We start from the raw sequence: 17,251 nt of genomic DNA on the forward strand, positions 1-17,251 counted from the left end.
CTCAGGCTGATTGAAAACGTGCTCATTTATATAAGTCATGTCAAGGATTAAAAACAAAATTATATAGTTGCTTCTGTAGAAAATTAATGGAAAAATTAAAATTACATTATTATTAGGGGTTATCCTGGAAAGGGCTTCCCAGGTGGCTCAGTGGTAAAGAATCCGCCTGCAGTGCAGAAGACATAGGTTCAGTCCCTGGGTGGGGAAGATCCCCTGGAGGAGGAAATGGCAACCTACACCAGTACTCTTGCTGGGAACTCCCATGGACAGAGGAGCCCGGCAGGCTACAGACAATCTATTGGGTTGGCCAAGAATAGGATATGATCCAGCAACTGAGCACTGAGCGCTGTCCTGGAAAGCCCAGGAAGCAGTCATCTGCAGTCCTTCCTAGTTCTGACATTCTGTGTCCTGTGCATTTTCACCTGCTGTTTAAATATCGTAGACTCTAATGGAGATATCATAGATGGAGACAATTTGTTTTGAACGACTTCCCCTGTTCGGTGTGTGTGTTTCTTAGTAACAGTTTATATCATGATATTTATTTGCTTAGTCAATTGTAAAATGTTATGGGAGAGGTAAAGTTGATTAAACTATTCATTCTCAACTACTCTAAAAGATAAAATGAGTCGACTTATCAGAGAGTCATTCTTGTGTGTTTATGACTATTTTATGGTGGTGGTGTTCAGTTTGTATACACAGGATGATTAAAAAAAGACAAATAAGTACTCGGTTCTTATATTTCTATGTTCTGTTGTTTTTGCTTGGCCATGCTTGATCATTATTAAGGATATTTAGTTACAACAATGTTTCTTTATACTGTCAGTGATAGTTATGTCCTTATTTATTCACTCTAGGGTCATGATCAGAGTTCAACTCTTGCTCAGCGCTCTATTGAACTGACTTTACCTAATCATCATGCATTTCATAGAGACTTACTCCGATATGCCAAGCTGATGGAGTGGCTAGAGAGTACGGATTATCGAAAATATGAGGGACTAACAAAGGTATGGATTTGACGTCAGCTACTCACTGAGTATAGAGCATTATCTTTTAGAATCGAGAGGTCGTGTGTTCAGTTCCGCAAGTGACATTTGAAGCACTGTTGTATGTTCTTAAAAAAGCAGCAAGTAGTTGAATTTCTTAGTGCTCATTAGCTATGGAAAACATTTTTTTTCTTTTTCATTTATTTTTATTCGTTGGAGGCTAATTACTTTACAATATTGTAGTGGTTTTTGCCGTACACTGACATGAATCAGCCATGGATTTACATGTGTTCCCCATCCTGATCCCCCCCTCCCGCCTCCCTCTCCATCCCATCCCTCTGGGTCTTCCCAGTGCACCAGCCCTGAGCACCCGTCTCATGCATCCAGCCTGGGCTGGTGATCTCTTTCACCCTTGATAGTATACTTGTTTCAATGCTGTTCTCTCTGAACATCCCACCCTCGCCTTCTCCCACAGAGTCTAAAATTCTGGAGAACATTTATTTTATGTACTTAGATGGAGAATAGCTAAATTTTGAACTTCAATATAGTATTAGGCCATACTGTAGCTTGAAGCATCATTTAGTTTAGTTAGTTAAATAATTATTTCCTGAGTTGCTTTATGTGCAATATAAAAACTAGAGAGTACGAAGTTATATTTTCAATGAGGCATTTGCTTTATAAGAACCTGTAATCTGTTCTTTTAAGCACATGCAGTGTGCCTTTTTATTAAGCAGACATTCCACTGTTCCAGGCACAGAGGAACATGGGTATTTCTGTTCCTGATTGTGGGACACACTAGCTGGAAAAATTGGATTATCATATTATGGTACATTTCTTTGTCACTCACCAGATTTTCACTGTGTGCCTCTTTTGTACTCACTAATCCATATGTAAGAATAAGAAGTGGCTCCCACACATGCTCCTACTTCCAGAGAGCGTCAGGTCTGCCCGGGAAGAGCAACTATCCTTAGCAGCCGGCCAGAGTTAAGTGCTGAACTGGATATGAGTTTAAATGTATAGCATGTTAGAGAAAGGAAATTCATGACCTGTAGCCACAGGAGAAAACTTCATAGAAAACATTGGACTTGACTCTTTTCCCGGGACTTTAAGAAGACCAGCCTGACTGAAGCTGAAATTCCATATTCTAGAAGAGTGAGAAGTTAGGTTGAAAAATCTGAGTCATGAGTCCTAGCAGCATTCTTCAGACATAGGAAGAGACTTGATAGGGGAAACTAAGAACCTAATACAATAATGAACTGAAATGAAATCTTGGACGAAGAGGATGATAGTAGGAATAGAGATTATAAGTCACAAGAGAGAATCCCAAAACAAGGGACAGGATGGTGCCAGACTTGTGAGACGCAGAGATTAAAACAGTGATAAATACCACTTGGGCTTCCCAGGTGGCGCAATGATAAAAAAAAAAATCCACCTGTCAATGTAGAAAATGCAGGCTTGATCCCTGGGTTGGAAAGATCCCCTGGAGAAGGAAATGGCAACCGACTGCAGTACCATTGCCTGGAGAATCCCGTGGAGAGAGGAGCCTGGTGGCCACAGTCCGTGGGGTCGCAGAGTGGGACACGACTGAGTGGCTGAGCACACACACACACGGATGGCCACAGCTGGACAAGAAAGAGCCATTCACACGTTCCCTTAGCAAACGCGCTGAGCATCTGCTGTGTGCTGACACTGTTGTATGCACGAAAGAGAACGGCGCTGAAGGAGACAGGCGAACACTTGCCTGTTCAGAGTACATATTCCAGTGGAGAAGGACCAACATAAAAGTCAACTTCATAGTCTGCTGGAAGGTACTGCTGAGAGCTCTAGAGAAAATAAAGCAGGGAATGCTAGGACATCAGAAAGGTTGCGGTTTCAAAAAGGGTGGTCCGAGAAGGCAACATTTGAGCACAAATTTTAAAGATAAGCAGGGGTGCGCAGTGGGAATTTCCGAGGAAAGCTTTCCCAGCACAGCACAAGTGCCCCAAGGCAAGAGCAACCTGGAGCACTGGAGGAGCAACCAGGCCGTGGTGGTGGGAGCACGGCGAGTCAGGTTCAGGATGGGAGGGCGGGCGTGAGAGGTGCGGTGGGGGGCGGGGGGCGGGGCAGGGCAGATCTGGAAGGGACTGGGCACCGGTGTTGGAATTTGGTTTTTACTTGCAGAGAGATGAGGGAGGGGTGTTGATGGGCTTTGAGTAGCAGAATGACATGCTCTCATTTAGTAAACGGCCATTGTAGCAGGAACCCTTGGGCTCAGGACTCTACTGTTGTGTTGTATTCTAATTAGTTTTGAGTCAGCAGAATTCTGATTTGGAGATAGTTTACAGAAGAATATTTGCATGACTGGAATCTTTGCCTTCTGAAGTTTTAAGAGGATTAATACTGTATTTTGAATGATTAAATATTGTTACATCTTAAGAGTTTTGTGCCAACAAGTGCTTTGTCCCCTAGTGAATATTCAAATGAGTAAAATAATCAATAAGCTTTTTGCCTGATTGTGTTCTCAGTGAGTATTATTGCCGTATCTTTATATATACGTAGCTTCATGAATGTAATTTAAAGTGAAGAAGCAAGCCAGTAGCCAGTCTAGTGCTGAAGTATGGAATCATTCTCTGCTCATGGTATATTTTCAATTGACAGTATTGATGTGCTTTTTTAAATGAAATTATCTTATTTCCAAAGAATCTTGCTTTGTCTTGTGTTTGAACTTGTGACAGACCATGCAGTTTTATGCCTGATAATCTAATTTGGTTGCTCAAGTGTTTTCAAAAATAGGAATCTTATTAATATGACCATGAAAGGAAATGGAAGGAAAGGAATGAAAAAAGGAACCTGACAAATCAGTGTTTCTTTGGTAAGAAATAATAATTAAATCCAGATGCTATTTGTACTTGATCCTTTCCATGTAGTGTGTGCTAGTGGTAAAGAACCCGCCTGCCAATGCAGGAGACATAGGAGATTCAGCTTCAGTGTCTGGCTCAGGAAGGTCCCCTGGAGAAGGAAATGGCAACCCACTCCAGTATTCTTGCCTGGAGAATTCCATGGACAGAGGAGCCTGGTGAGCTCTAGTCCATAGGGCTGCAAAGAGTTGAACCTGATTGAAGTGACGTAGCACTCACCTTTGTACTTGGTTATTTGTACCCAGCTCACACTTTTTGGCAGGACCAGGAAAAGCTTGTCTTCATTTCTTTAAGGAAAAGAATAACTAGGCCCTGCCCCAACTCTACTTACGGCTGAATCTAAGCAAACCCCTGATTTGGGGTGTATGTAATTTAGAGCCTAAGGAAAATAGAGGTGCGTTGGGCATGTAATAAGCTCGGCTGCCCAGAATCCCTTCTGCCTAGCTGGGGCAGTAGAGCATGTAGAGCAGTTGAGCAGGGAGATGGTTTATCCTTGTTTAGGTAGGAACAATCTTTCCTCTCCCAATAGCCCCTTGAGGCCGACAGTCTTTAAGACTGCTCACACATTGTCTCAGCCTCAGTCCTATATTTGTAAATATAGAAAATAAAACATGGTGTTATCTGTAAGACTCTAAAGTGAGCACAAGAAAAAGTTGGAAATACTGCCTGAGATAACAGTATTTAAGCTCAAGATAGTTGGATTTTAAGTTAGGTGCTGTATACAGGATGCTAAGAGAAATAAATACTCCCAGTGAGAAGCTTCTCTCTGAATTCAGTAAGTGAATGAGCTGGGAGTCACGCCTGTCTGTGGGCTTCCCCACCTGTGGGTTCTGTTGAGAACCTGGGGGAAGGTGTTCAGTCATTTCAATTGTATTGAAAAAGAAGGTGATTTTCAGTAGTCTGCTCAAATCACTGTTTTAAAAATAGCGACTGTTTAAATTGCTTGGGTAGTAGTGTGCACTTAGTTTGGGTATTGGAATGCAGTCTGTTATATTGAGTGAGTTGAGTAGAAATCTAATGAAGATTTTATGAATTATAAGTTGGTCAGCCATTTACATTGATTTCCAGTGATCAGTGTTTTTGTGATAATTTAAAATTCAACGAATGAGATGCTGAAAAGTGAAATAGCTGAATGAAATAGGAATAATTTTAGTGTCTTTTTAGCTTTAGATTTGCTTTTAAAGTTACACAGAAAGATCACAGGAAAAAATTTCCTATTTAACTTTCCTTACGGAGAATCTGTGGGAAATGTATGTGGCATGCAAATTGGAAAAAAGAAGGCTCTATATTATGTTTCATCCAAAAATTTTTTATAAGGACATATCTATCAATAAAATATCTAAATATATATAAATATATCTAATATATTTTTATATACTTATAAAATAACTTAAAAAAATCAATAATGAACTATGAGTCAGTATACAAATAATTTAAGTGATATACCTTTGAAAGTTACATCTGATGTTTAAAGCAAAGTAAACTGTTCTAAAACTGGATGTGTTTGAAACTGAAGTGTAGATTTCATGATAAATTTAAAAGAATAACTAGGCATAGGAGTTTTTCTGCTGCGGATTTATTTAAATTTAGTGAAACTCTACATAAGGCATTTAACATAGGATTTGGAAAAATACATGGCCTCCCACTGTTGACTCTTTCGTCAGGGTATAAAATATTTTTGTATGATAATAAGCATAGATGATGAGGGAATGAGTTTGCATGTTAAATAATAGATGTTTTCATTTGAACTAGAATAAATTTTGTTTTTTAAAAAGAAATCATTTGATTATGAAAACTGTAAGATGTGGTAATTAAATTCTTATGAGAGTAACCTATTTGGGGCTAATTTACTACCCCATGCTGGCAAGGTATGGTAAAACTCAGTGTCCTGCTTCAGTGTCATTGATCCTGTCTGTTGGTATAATAATTTTTGAAACAGCATGGCATTATGGAAGAAGAGTTAAAAGATTCCCTTATTCTTTAGCACTGTAATTTTACCCTTAGGAAATTATTCCAAGAAAGCAGTTCATTAGAGATGAAAAGCTTGTTGTAACATTGTCTATCACAGCAAAACATCAAAACCAATTATGTAGTCTGTGTTAGGAGGTTGGTTTACTAAACTGAACATCAGCAGAGCATAATACTGTGCAGTCATTAGCATATGACCTGGAAAAGCGTGATTGTGCTGCCCCAAACACCCAGTATCGTATGAATGCAGCTACGTTTAAAATACATGAAAGGTAATGTGTAAATTGCCATCGGATCATTGAAAAAGCAAGAGAGTTCCAGAAAAACATCTACTGCTGCTTTACTGACTACGCCAAAGCCTTTGACTGTGTGGATTACCAAACTGTGAAAAATTCTTCAAAAGATAGGAGTAGCAGACCACGTTATTTGCCTCTCAAGAAATCTGTATGCAGGTCAGGAAGCAACGGTTAGAACTGAACATGGAACAACAGACTGGTTCCAAATCAGGAAAGGAGTATATCAAGGTTGTATACTGTCACCCTGCTTATTTAACTTATATGCAGAGTACATCGTTTGAAATGCTGGGCTTCGTGAAGCACAAACTGGCATCAGGATTGCCAGGAGAAATATCAAAATCCTCAGATAAGCAGATGACACCAGCCTTATGGCAGAAAGTGAAGAACTAAAGAGCCTCTTGATGAAAGTGAAAGAGGAGAGTGAAAAAGTTGGCTTAAAACTCAACATTCAGAAAACTAAGATCATGGCATCTGGTCCCATCACTTCATGGCAAATAAATGGGGAGACAATGGAAGCAGTGAGAGACTTTATTTTCGGGGGCTCCAAAATCACTGCAGGTGGTGATTACAGCCATGAAATTAAAAGAGGCTTGCTCCTTGGGAGAAAAGCTATGACCAACCTAGACAGCATATTAAAAAACTGAGACATTACTTTGCCAACAAAGGTCCATTTAGTCAAGGCTATGACTTTTCCAGTAGTTATGTATGGGTGTGAGAGTTGGACTGTAAAGAAAGCTGAGCACCGAAGAATTGATGCCTTTGAACTGTGGTGTTGGAGAGGATTCTTGAGAGTCCCTCGTACAGCAAGGAGATACAACCAGTCAGTCCTAAAGGAAATCAGTCCTGAATATTCATTGAAACAACTGATATTGAAGCTGAAACTCCAATACTTTGGCCACCTGATGCGTAGAAGTGACTCATTTGAAAAGACCCTGATGCTGGGAAAGATTGAAGACTGGAGGAGAAGGGGACAACAGAAGATGAGATGGCTGGATGGCATCACCGACTCAATGGACATGAGTTTGAGCAGGCTTCGGGAGTTGGTGATGGACAGGGAGGCCTGGCATGCTGCAGTCCATGGGGTTGCAAAGAGTCGTACATGACTGAGCAACTGAACTGAACTGAAAGTATAAAAGTGAAAATGTGAGTGTGATTATTCAACTTCATATTTTTACAAACTGTTAATATTATGATGCCAGTTCAGTTTTTTTAAAAGATGGAAAATAGCCTTCTTGTGTCCTATGAAATGCATCAAATATTTTCAGACCACAAAATTGAAAACAAGCACAAAGGATATGGGGGGATTGAGAAATGGAAATTGTTATACTTGTTTTATTAATGAGTATGTGTTGTTTTCACTTTTAAGAATTGCATGGATTATTTGTCATGACTCTGTGAGAGAGAAATTAAAGATGTCTTTGAAGTTGCAAAGATCAAGATGACTGGCACAACTAAAGAAAGCAAGAAGCTTGGTAAGCTTAGGCACCTCAGTCCCCTTGTTTTCTCTTCTACTAAAAATTATTTATCTGTGACACATAATTTTAAGACTTTTTAGGCAAGGTGGAAGGAGATACAATAGAATTAGTAAAAGAATAAATCTAATGCATTGGTTTGATTTATAGGTTTTTCATGGAACAAGTATGTCTCTAAAGCCTTATTTTTACTAATTAAAATTCTGCAGTATGTGAACTTGACAGCAATTGTATATACATGCCGTGTCTAATAAAAGTACAGCGCAGACGCGGAACCCGTAAATACGGAGGACCAACCATGGGACTCGAGCATCCATGGATTTTGGTGTCCACCACTGGTGCTGGAACCAACCCTGCACAGATACCAGGGACAGCTGTGTATAGTCACAGCAGCAGCAGTTGGCCAGAGAATGAAGTGCAGTCTGGAGAGAAAGTACTAGATTAAGAGACAGATGTTGGAAGTTCAGTTTCTGATTTCCTAAAAGACCTTTTGTACCAGTTGGAGGCAAGTCTGTGATCTCTTAAGTCATTGCACTTCACAGGGAAGTGAAGTGATGCCTGGCTTCTTACTTGTCACTGGCTATTTTGAATCAAAAAGAAAGTTGCTAAGTGTTTTCTCCCCTGTGAAGGGGCTGTAAAAATGTCACCAAAATTTCTCCTGTAATTATACTTTATTTTTCCAAAGAGTTATTTTTGAAACAAGAGGGGTTTTTGTTGCTTCTAAATATGTTAAATAAACAAAAAACTTGATTTAAAAGGATAACCAGTGAAAGTATCAAGTTGCAAGGAAATGATTTGCCGAGGCCACGTTCTGCTCTTGCATGTACCCATCTCTGGACTTTCTGGATGGAGTTCTGTGCCTGTCGGAGTCAGAACCTGGCCTTAAATGGCTACAGTGTGTCCTCTGTGTCTGCATAGCTCCCCTTTAGAACCATGAGTGTAGCATTTGCTTGTTGAAAGGAGCCTGTGCCCTGATTGAAATTGATAGCTCGTCTTTCCATTCTTTTCTTTAGGACAAAGAAGACTATCTTTAGTAGTGGGTAATTATTTTGTGATTCACTGGTTTGTGGTTTGTTTTTGTTTTTAATACAACACTAATATATTGGTGATACTAGTTCCGATTTTTTAAATGGTTTGAATCTGTGTATTACACTTTGGTAAAGATACTGATAAAAATATTGGGACAATAGGCTTTTGGAAACAGAAATGCTAACTCATCCTAAAGGTTACTTGTTCTTAAACGGTGTGTTTATATCCTTGTTAATGTTTCACCATGGATATGTTAAATTGAAGAAGGAATTCATAGGGCCTGGACTCCATCTCAGGCCTGTCCGTGCTGATCGTGCTCGGCTGCCTCTCCAGTGGACTCTGAACTCTCTGCTTAGTGCCTGTGGGAACGACAATGGAAGGATAAGACCCCCTCCAGACAGGGGAATCTTGAAGATCACATCCAGGTTGCTCATTGCCTAAGAGGAAGCATACCGTAATCACCCCTGTCTCCGGACAGGTCATAAACTTTTCCTGTATCTATCAGGATGTAATCACAGGCTTATCGATTATTAACTGGTTGGAATGTAACTCCGGGCTTATTGACTATTGACTGTTTGAACACACAACACTTGAATGATGGGGTTATTGTAGTTGTATTTACCCTACCTTTGTTTATGTAAGTCTCAACGGAATTGAGGTGGTGGGTTTGGACACGTACACATGGGGTAGGTGGTGGGGTTTGGACACGTACACATGGGGTAGGTGGTGGATTTGGACACGTACACATGGGGTATAAAAGATTTTCACAAATGCTGGACGGGGTCCTTGGCTAAGAGGAGACTCTGCCTTGGGCCCGCCGGTGTAATAAACTGCACTCCACTATCTGCATTGTCCTTCTGAGTGAGTCTGTTTCCCGGAAAGCGTGGCTATAACAAAATCAGTTTTTCTTTTTAGTAAACAACATATTAATACAGTTACATGTTTAATGTTTTCATTTAGTATATTTGTCATCACTTGCTACTGCAGTAAAAGGGAAATCTTTCTAAAACTACCTCCTTGGGAGGTTATTAATGCCCCTGTCATAATATTAATTTATCAAGCTTAAGATTCTCATTGAGATAAATGACATAATTGGAATATAATTTAAATCAAATACAATACTATCTTAATGGTATCATTGCATTAACCTAAAACCTTAATTTTTTTTTCTTATTTTTTGAAGTTCTTAAATTATCTTGTTAAAAAATTTTTAATTAACCTAAGACAAGTTTAGAAGATACTTTTAAAACAGGGTTAAGATTACATCTCTCGTATGTATCCATTAAGTAGTAAGAAATAGGAGAGTAACCAAAAAATTATAGTTTCTATTACTTTGATGTTATCAGTTACAAGAAAGGAAAAACTAAATAATAAACAGAATTCAGAGGATAAAAACTATTTTGTTCATCTTTGAAAATGTAGCTTGTTGGTCAACATTTAAAAATAAATTTCAAGTTAAATACAAATGACTTCAGAAGTTCTAAATAGATAGAATGTAAACTTTTTAAAGATACCTTTTCAAGGATTCGAATTATGTTTAAATCAGTTCTTAATAGTAATTACAGTTAAAAGAGAAACCTAAAATTTGGGGAAGGTAAATTTTCAATGGCTCAAAATTAAGGAATTATGAATAAAATTTTAAATTTGTTTTGTCTTTTCCTTGCTCTGAAAATGCTGCATCCGAGATACTAATAAAAATAGAAAGTCAGCGGCGGGCGGTTAAAAAAAAAAAAGAATAGAAAGTCAGATTGAATGTATTTTACAAAAGGAAATTGTGTATAGTCATAGAGATTCAGGGGAATTCTCTCTTTTTGAACCATTCTTTACTCAAGTCTTTAACATCTACTTAGTTTAGATAATTTAAAACAGCGTTAAAATGCCAGTAAAGCACTTTTTCTTTGTGGTAAGGTTTTTATAAAACCTTTGCCTTTCTAAGGTCAGAAGGTTACCCTGATACTCTCAGAGGTGTGGGATTGTCCTCCCGAGATTGATACTTTGGTGTTTTGTTTTTCTTCTGTATTCCTCAGATGTACTGAATGAAAAGACAGGCAAAGGATATCTAGTAATAATTTTTTAAATTGCCCATTTTTTTTCTTTTTACTACTAAGATAAGACACACAAGTATTAGTTGAGTCCATTTACATAATAACTTCCTTATCTTTAGTAATCCAAAACTTAAAAAATGATATGCCAAGCACATTTTTTCCAGTGTTTGTCCACTGAAATTAAGAAATCTTGTTGACTCCAAAGGGAGTCTTGAACACAAGACTACATTCAGTCCTGAGTGGATGATTCATTCAGTAAATGTTTATTAATTACCTATTACATGATAATCGCTGCTCGATACTGAGAATGCAGCAATGAGCAAAGACCCTACCCTCTTGGTGCTTGTACTCTAGCAGAAATTGTTTAAGGATATTTAAAATTTACCAGAATATTGTTACTTCTTGCTGATAAATAATATAGACTTTTTTATGAGCCCAAATAGGGCACTAGTAGTATTTATTAACTACTTTAAAAAAAGAAAACTATATGCAGAATTAGGCTTTGCTCTGAAACTGGTGAACTTAGTAGAGCGACACCTTAAGATCGCCAGCAGGTACTGTTCAGATTGACAAGCTAGTGGCTCCAGTGCATCCCCCGCTCCTGGTTGCTGTGTGTCCAGCCTTATCATTTCATATTCCTTTAAACTTCAGGCAGACAAGGCTAGGAAGATTGACATGTTTTTGGTGTGGCAAATTACTAGTTTATACTCGAGCTTTTGCCTAGCAATAGCAACTATCACTATCCCTGTTTGGCAGGAGTTGACACCTTGTTTTCCGTTTCTTAAATATTTCTAGAGTTATATTCATTAATTTTCTGTTTTATTCTATAATTTCTTTCTTTGCCATTCAAGTTAGATTCTCATTTGGGTTTAGAATGTTTCACAAAACGATCTCTACAATTGATCTAACAAATACTAAAGAGAGGTTTTAGATAAAGGAAATGCCAAATGACCCTGAAAGAACTCCAATTCCCACATTAGACCTGTCTCTCAGCTTTACCCTTCTACCTACCCATCTCCCAATAATTAGTGTTTTGATACATGTGTTTTATTCTCAGTGTTCACAGAGCCAGCTAAGTTACTAAACAGTTTAGCTTATTATTTCTAAAATGGTTTTAAAACTCCACTCATAATTTTTTTTATCAGAGGGAGTATAAAATTATTTAGTACAGTGGAGATTCCTTCCAAGAGCTTTCAGTGAATACAGGATTGTTAATGCATTTAATGTATAAATGTGCAAGTTCATTCTATTAAATTTTCACTGTATTAAATTATTTACTTGAACTCTGTTTTCTTCAGAAATCAGAACTTGGAAGTGTAGTCTTTAAATTTAAGTACATCAGCTTAGGAGACTTAAAAGTGTGGGGGAGGTTTACACATGTAGATATTTTTACCTGAATATTTGCATTAAATAGTACATTAAAAGACTAGTAAAGGTTTTTCTGTCATGTAATTTCTCAAGCAGTAGCTGACCAACTAAACATATGTTGCCTCTCTCGTTGCTTGGTGCTCCTGGTTCTTTGCATGTGTCTTTTCAACTAGAGCTTTAACTTCCTCTTGTGCGCGGTTTGTGCAGATTGCAGCTTGCTAACTTGTCTTTGTCTGTGACGCGTGCAGCCTAACCCGTCGCAGCCACACTGCCTGGAAAGGCAGTGCTGTCAGACGGGAAGCCGAGAGTGGGCGTGCTCGGCGTGTCAGCAGGTGCTCTCAGTGCGTGTGTGTGTCTAGGAGCCAGTCGTTCATCCTGGAGAAGCTGCGCCAGAAACACTGCTTGCTCTGGGTTGCCAGGGTTTGGCCAGAAAGAAAACCAACAGAAAGGAAGTGGGATGACTGCATCCAAGAAATGTGTGGCATGGTTAAACATGTATGGTGGGTAGTCAGAAACTTATAAAAAGTCTTAACCGTTATACTTTTGTTTTCAGGCTGTGTTTAGAAACTATAAAATTTCTTGTATGTATGGTCAGATTTTGCATAATGAAACCAAAGTTTGTCTCTAACTAACTGTATATCATATTTGTTGTTGTTATTTTTTATTTTACATATACAAATATGATTTGTATATCATATTTTTTATCACTTATTTTATTATTTGTCCCTTCTGACCATCAGTGAATAATACAGGTTTAGCTGAGAAATAGTCAAGAAGAATAAAAATGTTTTACTGTTTAAATTTAATTCTGAATAGAAACATCACATTTTCTTGTAAAAATAGAATCCTTTAATAGTTTGGTGTATGTAGGATATTGTGCAGACATATTGTTCTCATTTTTCCTCATAGCTATGATAGATACCTATGTTTATACCTAAACTCAGATGTCCCATATTAATATAGTTAACTATGTATGTGTTATGTTAGTTGTATTTTAAATACAACAAATATTCAGGGTTTTGTTTTTGTTGTTTTTTTTTTTCTCTCTTCATTTTGTTTAGTTTTTAAAAGAACTTTAATCAATTCACTTGCTGAAAAAACAGGAGTGTCTGAGTTCAGGAATGTATTAAGTTGAGTCATGTGTAATTGACGTTTTTAGTAGGACAAGATTAAGTGAGTGTTGGTAGTTTCATGTGGTTCAGCCTAATATGTTGATTCAATGTAGAGGCAAATAATATTGGAATATGGCAGTTTTTTTTCTAGAAATACAATCATTATGTTAGCTAGTATTCTAGGGGGTCAGTGACTTTCATCCATAGTCATGTCTTCTGAGTGGAAAAGAACTCCTCATCTACTTTTGAAAAATCATCAGACAACTGTGATGAGACTGGGCAGGGCACAGTGTGATCTCTAAGATCCCTTTCAGTCTTATTCTGTGATTCTGTATGATTTCACCTGTCTTTACATAGGCTCAGAAGTAGAACACAAATGTTAATGAAAGAGGAAGACACTCTACATTCTCTTCATGTGGCAGAGTTATGCCCTAACCCATATGAGCCCCAGAAGAGCAGGACAGCAGAAGGGAGCCCTGAAGGATGCCATGAACCTTTCATTCGTGAAGGTCACAGCTTTTAAAGGTTTATCATTTCCCAGGTCTTCATGGGAGTTCCGGGAAATTAACCGGGTCTACTTCCAGTCTAAATAAGCTCAGTGTTCAGAGCTCCGGGAACCACCGGTCTCAGTCATCTTCCTTGCTGGACATGGGAAACATGTCGGCCTCTGATCTCGATGTCGCCGACAGAGCCAGGTTTGATAAGGTAAGATAAAATGACGCATGTTTCTTAAACATTACTGTCAGTTTTCTAGCACCAGTTTGTTACTGCTTTAATTGTGTTCAAAGATTTGGGCTCTATTGACTCTTTTAATTAACCGTGTCTTACTTTCCATTTCTGAATCTAAAAAAAAAAAAAAAATAACTGGTCAAATGGCAACTGAAATGTGATTCATCAATTAAATGACATAACAGCTTTATTAAAATTTGTTATAAATCATAAAGAGCTTGCATTGTCAATCCAGTTATTTGAGTGACTACAAAGAGGAAACAACTTTTATGAAGCTAAATTGTTTAAATAAAGTTTTATCACTCTGTTCCTCTTTCCAGATTCCAAGTGAGTAATTGTTGTCAGTTTTGTTTTAGGTATGTTCTGACCCTGTTATGCCTCATCAATACTGCATTGTCTTGTCAATCTTGGAAGTATTTGTTTGGGGATTCTATTAAGATTATAGATAAAGCTTCCCTGGTTGCTGCAGAAAAGTGATTAAATGTGGAATGTTATTTTAAGCGTTTTGTTCAGTTCTTTGTAGAATTGTTGCAGGAAGGGGGACCCCTTCCAGGGCCCGAAACTGGGCTCTTGTCTAACACTCGGAAATGAATTGTCCGAGGAGACACATGTTGACAAAGCAAGAGATTTTATTGGGAAAGGGCACCCGGGTGGAGAGCAGGAGGGTAAGGGAACCCAGGAGAACTGCTCTGCCGCGTGGCTCGCAGTCTTGGGTTTTATGGTGATGGGATTCGTTTCCGGGTAGTCTTTGGCCAATCATTTTAGTTCAGAGTCTTTCCTGGTGGCGCACGCATCGCTCAGCCAAGGTGGATGCTAGCAAGAGGGATTCTGGGAAGTGGACGGACAGGTAGTGTCTTCTTTCAATCTTTCCTGAACTCTTCCGGCTGGTGGTGGCTTATTAGTTCCGTATTCCTTATCAGGATCTCCTGTCATAAAACAACTCATGCAAATGGTTACTATGGTGCCTGGCCAGGGTGGGCGGTTTCAGTCAGTGTGCTTCCCCTAACAACTCCCCCCTGAGAGACTTCACACTCAAGATGCTTCTTGGGAATTGGGGCGAAGGTCTCTTTCTTCTGTAACTTCTTCCTGCTGTGCCTGGGCGTAGGCCTGCCTAGTAGAGTAGAAGTCTCTCTCTACCTGATCTAAGTTGGGGTGTTTTATATCTGAAACCAGCTTTCACTCTTGTAATAACAGTGACTGAGTTTGAAACTGTCAGCGCCTCTCAGAGGTAAAATAGACAGGGGCCAAACAGGAGACCTAACAGGATGGTCATCACTGGTCCCCAGAAACAGGAGGCACCGCTGGGATGATTGGCGGGTGGTCAAGCAACAGAGCTGTGTTCTAAGAATCTTATGTTTAGTCTGAAGTTACCATCTTTCACCTGGGTGGGGGCTCTAGTTCTGTAGAAGAACTCAAAAGACATTGTTATGCATATATTTTTTTTGAGTCGGAACCAGGACCCGTCTCAAGGCTGTACCACCGTTTGATTGTTTCCCCTCTGTTTCTGTATTTTTTTTTCTTCTCTGATTGGTAATTGTTTGAATCTACCCTTTGGAACTCAGGGAAGGTCAAGGAGGCTGAATAAAGCCTATATTTTACAGTTCAGTAGATCTGTACTCCAGAGTCGCCACCCCGCGGAGTCCTGTTTAGTTTTATTTAGGGAACAGGGCAACTATGACTGTGATAACTTTTTGTCAAAATGGGGCACAGGACCGCCTCAGCTTGGAGAAGAGACACTGAATTGGAAGTATTCCTGAGTTCCAAGTCCTAGATTTGAGCCTTGTATGATTAAAATCTCAATCCCTTGGTCTGCCATTTTGTTGTAACATACCCAGTTAGTAGTAGCTGGAGAAGGGATAACTGGAGTTTTAATAGACAAAGTAAATTTCTTTCTTTTAGGAGAATAGGCCTGAAATCCAGTCTGGACCTGGCACTTCAGGGAGACTTGTAGCCAGGTGGCCAGTTGCCTAGTTTTATAAAAAGTAAGGTAGAAGTTACTAGCTTCCAGCAGACACTTTTGAGAATGGTAGCATCTAAGCCTGACACGACTCAGAAAACTCCAGTGTTTAGCAATACAATGTCTAATCTGAAATTACACCCATAGTAACACCTGGTTATTTTTCAGGATGTCTGAACCATAGCTGAGTACTCTATTTTGACTTTTAATTTAAAAATTTTTTCTTTAATAGCCAAAGCAGATGGCACCATTAATGATGTCAGTGTTTCTCTAGGTATGAGAAGATGCAAGAATTGGGACTCATAAAATCTCTTGAAAAGATCTAACTATCTGAAGGCCTGTTCTGCCAGTTTTTCCCAGAGCACGGAGCGCCTCATTCCTGATCTTCACCCTGAACTCCTTTCAGGGCCGTTGAAAGTCAGCAGTTGCAGTGGCCATGATATAATCACTGTAGATGTAGATGGCAAGTGTCAATCTTCAGTTGGCAAAGCCCCTTTTTGCTCACAAACTTGACAATGACTTTGAGGGGGGCATTTCATGACCATTTTATCCCATGGTGCTCAGAATGTCCATTCTCAGGTTTGGCAAAGATTTTGTCGACCAGCCTCTCAATGTGCTGTTACTGGATTAGGCCATAAAACAGTATCTAAAATTCTCTGGACCACCTGTCTTACTAGCCTCTGGTCCAGGAAAACATTCCCTCTTGTTGCTTTTTCTCATATCTAGAGTTACACTGTCATCATCATCGATTTCATAAGGAACTATATATTATTTTATCAGAGGCCTCAGTCACACATTTGGCAGTGTAAGAAACAGCAATTTTGTAAAACAGGTGAAATACAAAGAACATAGCCAGCAGTATTAGTAAAGTCACGAGTAAGACTTAAGAGCTTCTATTAGATGTAGCCCAGTATATCCCAGGTCGTCTGACTTAGTCTACTCTGTACGAATCTTTATCTTTCAGGGAAATTATACATTGGTGCCAATAGACAGGGCCATCCTGTGTGCCATCTATAAGGCACACAGCCCAGTTTTCTAGTGTTACTAGACTGGTTATCTTTAGTATGATTTAATTGTTTTTAACACAGAGACTTTAAACCTAAATTACCATAGCTTAGTGTTATCTACATAAATCTATCTCATAATTGTGGGAGACTTTTTTCTTTTGCTGAAACTTCTTGTGTTGCTCTGATTGAGCTTGAGGAATAGAAAAAGGCTCAAATTTATGGCCAGAGTCAGAGTAGGCATTATTAATTGGCCCAGTGAAGGGATCCCGTCTGGTAGTATCATAGTAACCTGAATATGACTATAATTTTTTTAAGTAAATTTCCTCAGGGCCAATCAGTTAGAGTCTTGTAGTAGAGAAATTTATCAAGGTAACCCGGAGCTAGACAC

General features: G+C 38.8%; 1 protein-coding gene across 1 annotated transcript in view; it reads left to right on the plus strand.

The window, feature by feature from the left end:
• Positions 1-17,251, plus strand: part of LOC136155318 (exocyst complex component 1-like) — a 47,325-nt gene that overhangs the window by 10,455 nt on the left and 19,619 nt on the right. The window contains 3 exon segments of the mRNA XM_065917129.1: positions 855-1,004; positions 7,511-7,616; positions 13,712-13,875. Of these exon segments, the coding sequence (XP_065773201.1) occupies positions 855-1,004; positions 7,511-7,616; positions 13,712-13,875 (420 nt within the window).

The sequence above is a fragment of the Muntiacus reevesi genome, unplaced genomic scaffold, assembly GCF_963930625.1.
Source record: "Muntiacus reevesi unplaced genomic scaffold, mMunRee1.1 SCAFFOLD_77, whole genome shotgun sequence".
Lineage (NCBI taxonomy): Eukaryota > Metazoa > Chordata > Mammalia > Artiodactyla > Cervidae > Muntiacus > Muntiacus reevesi.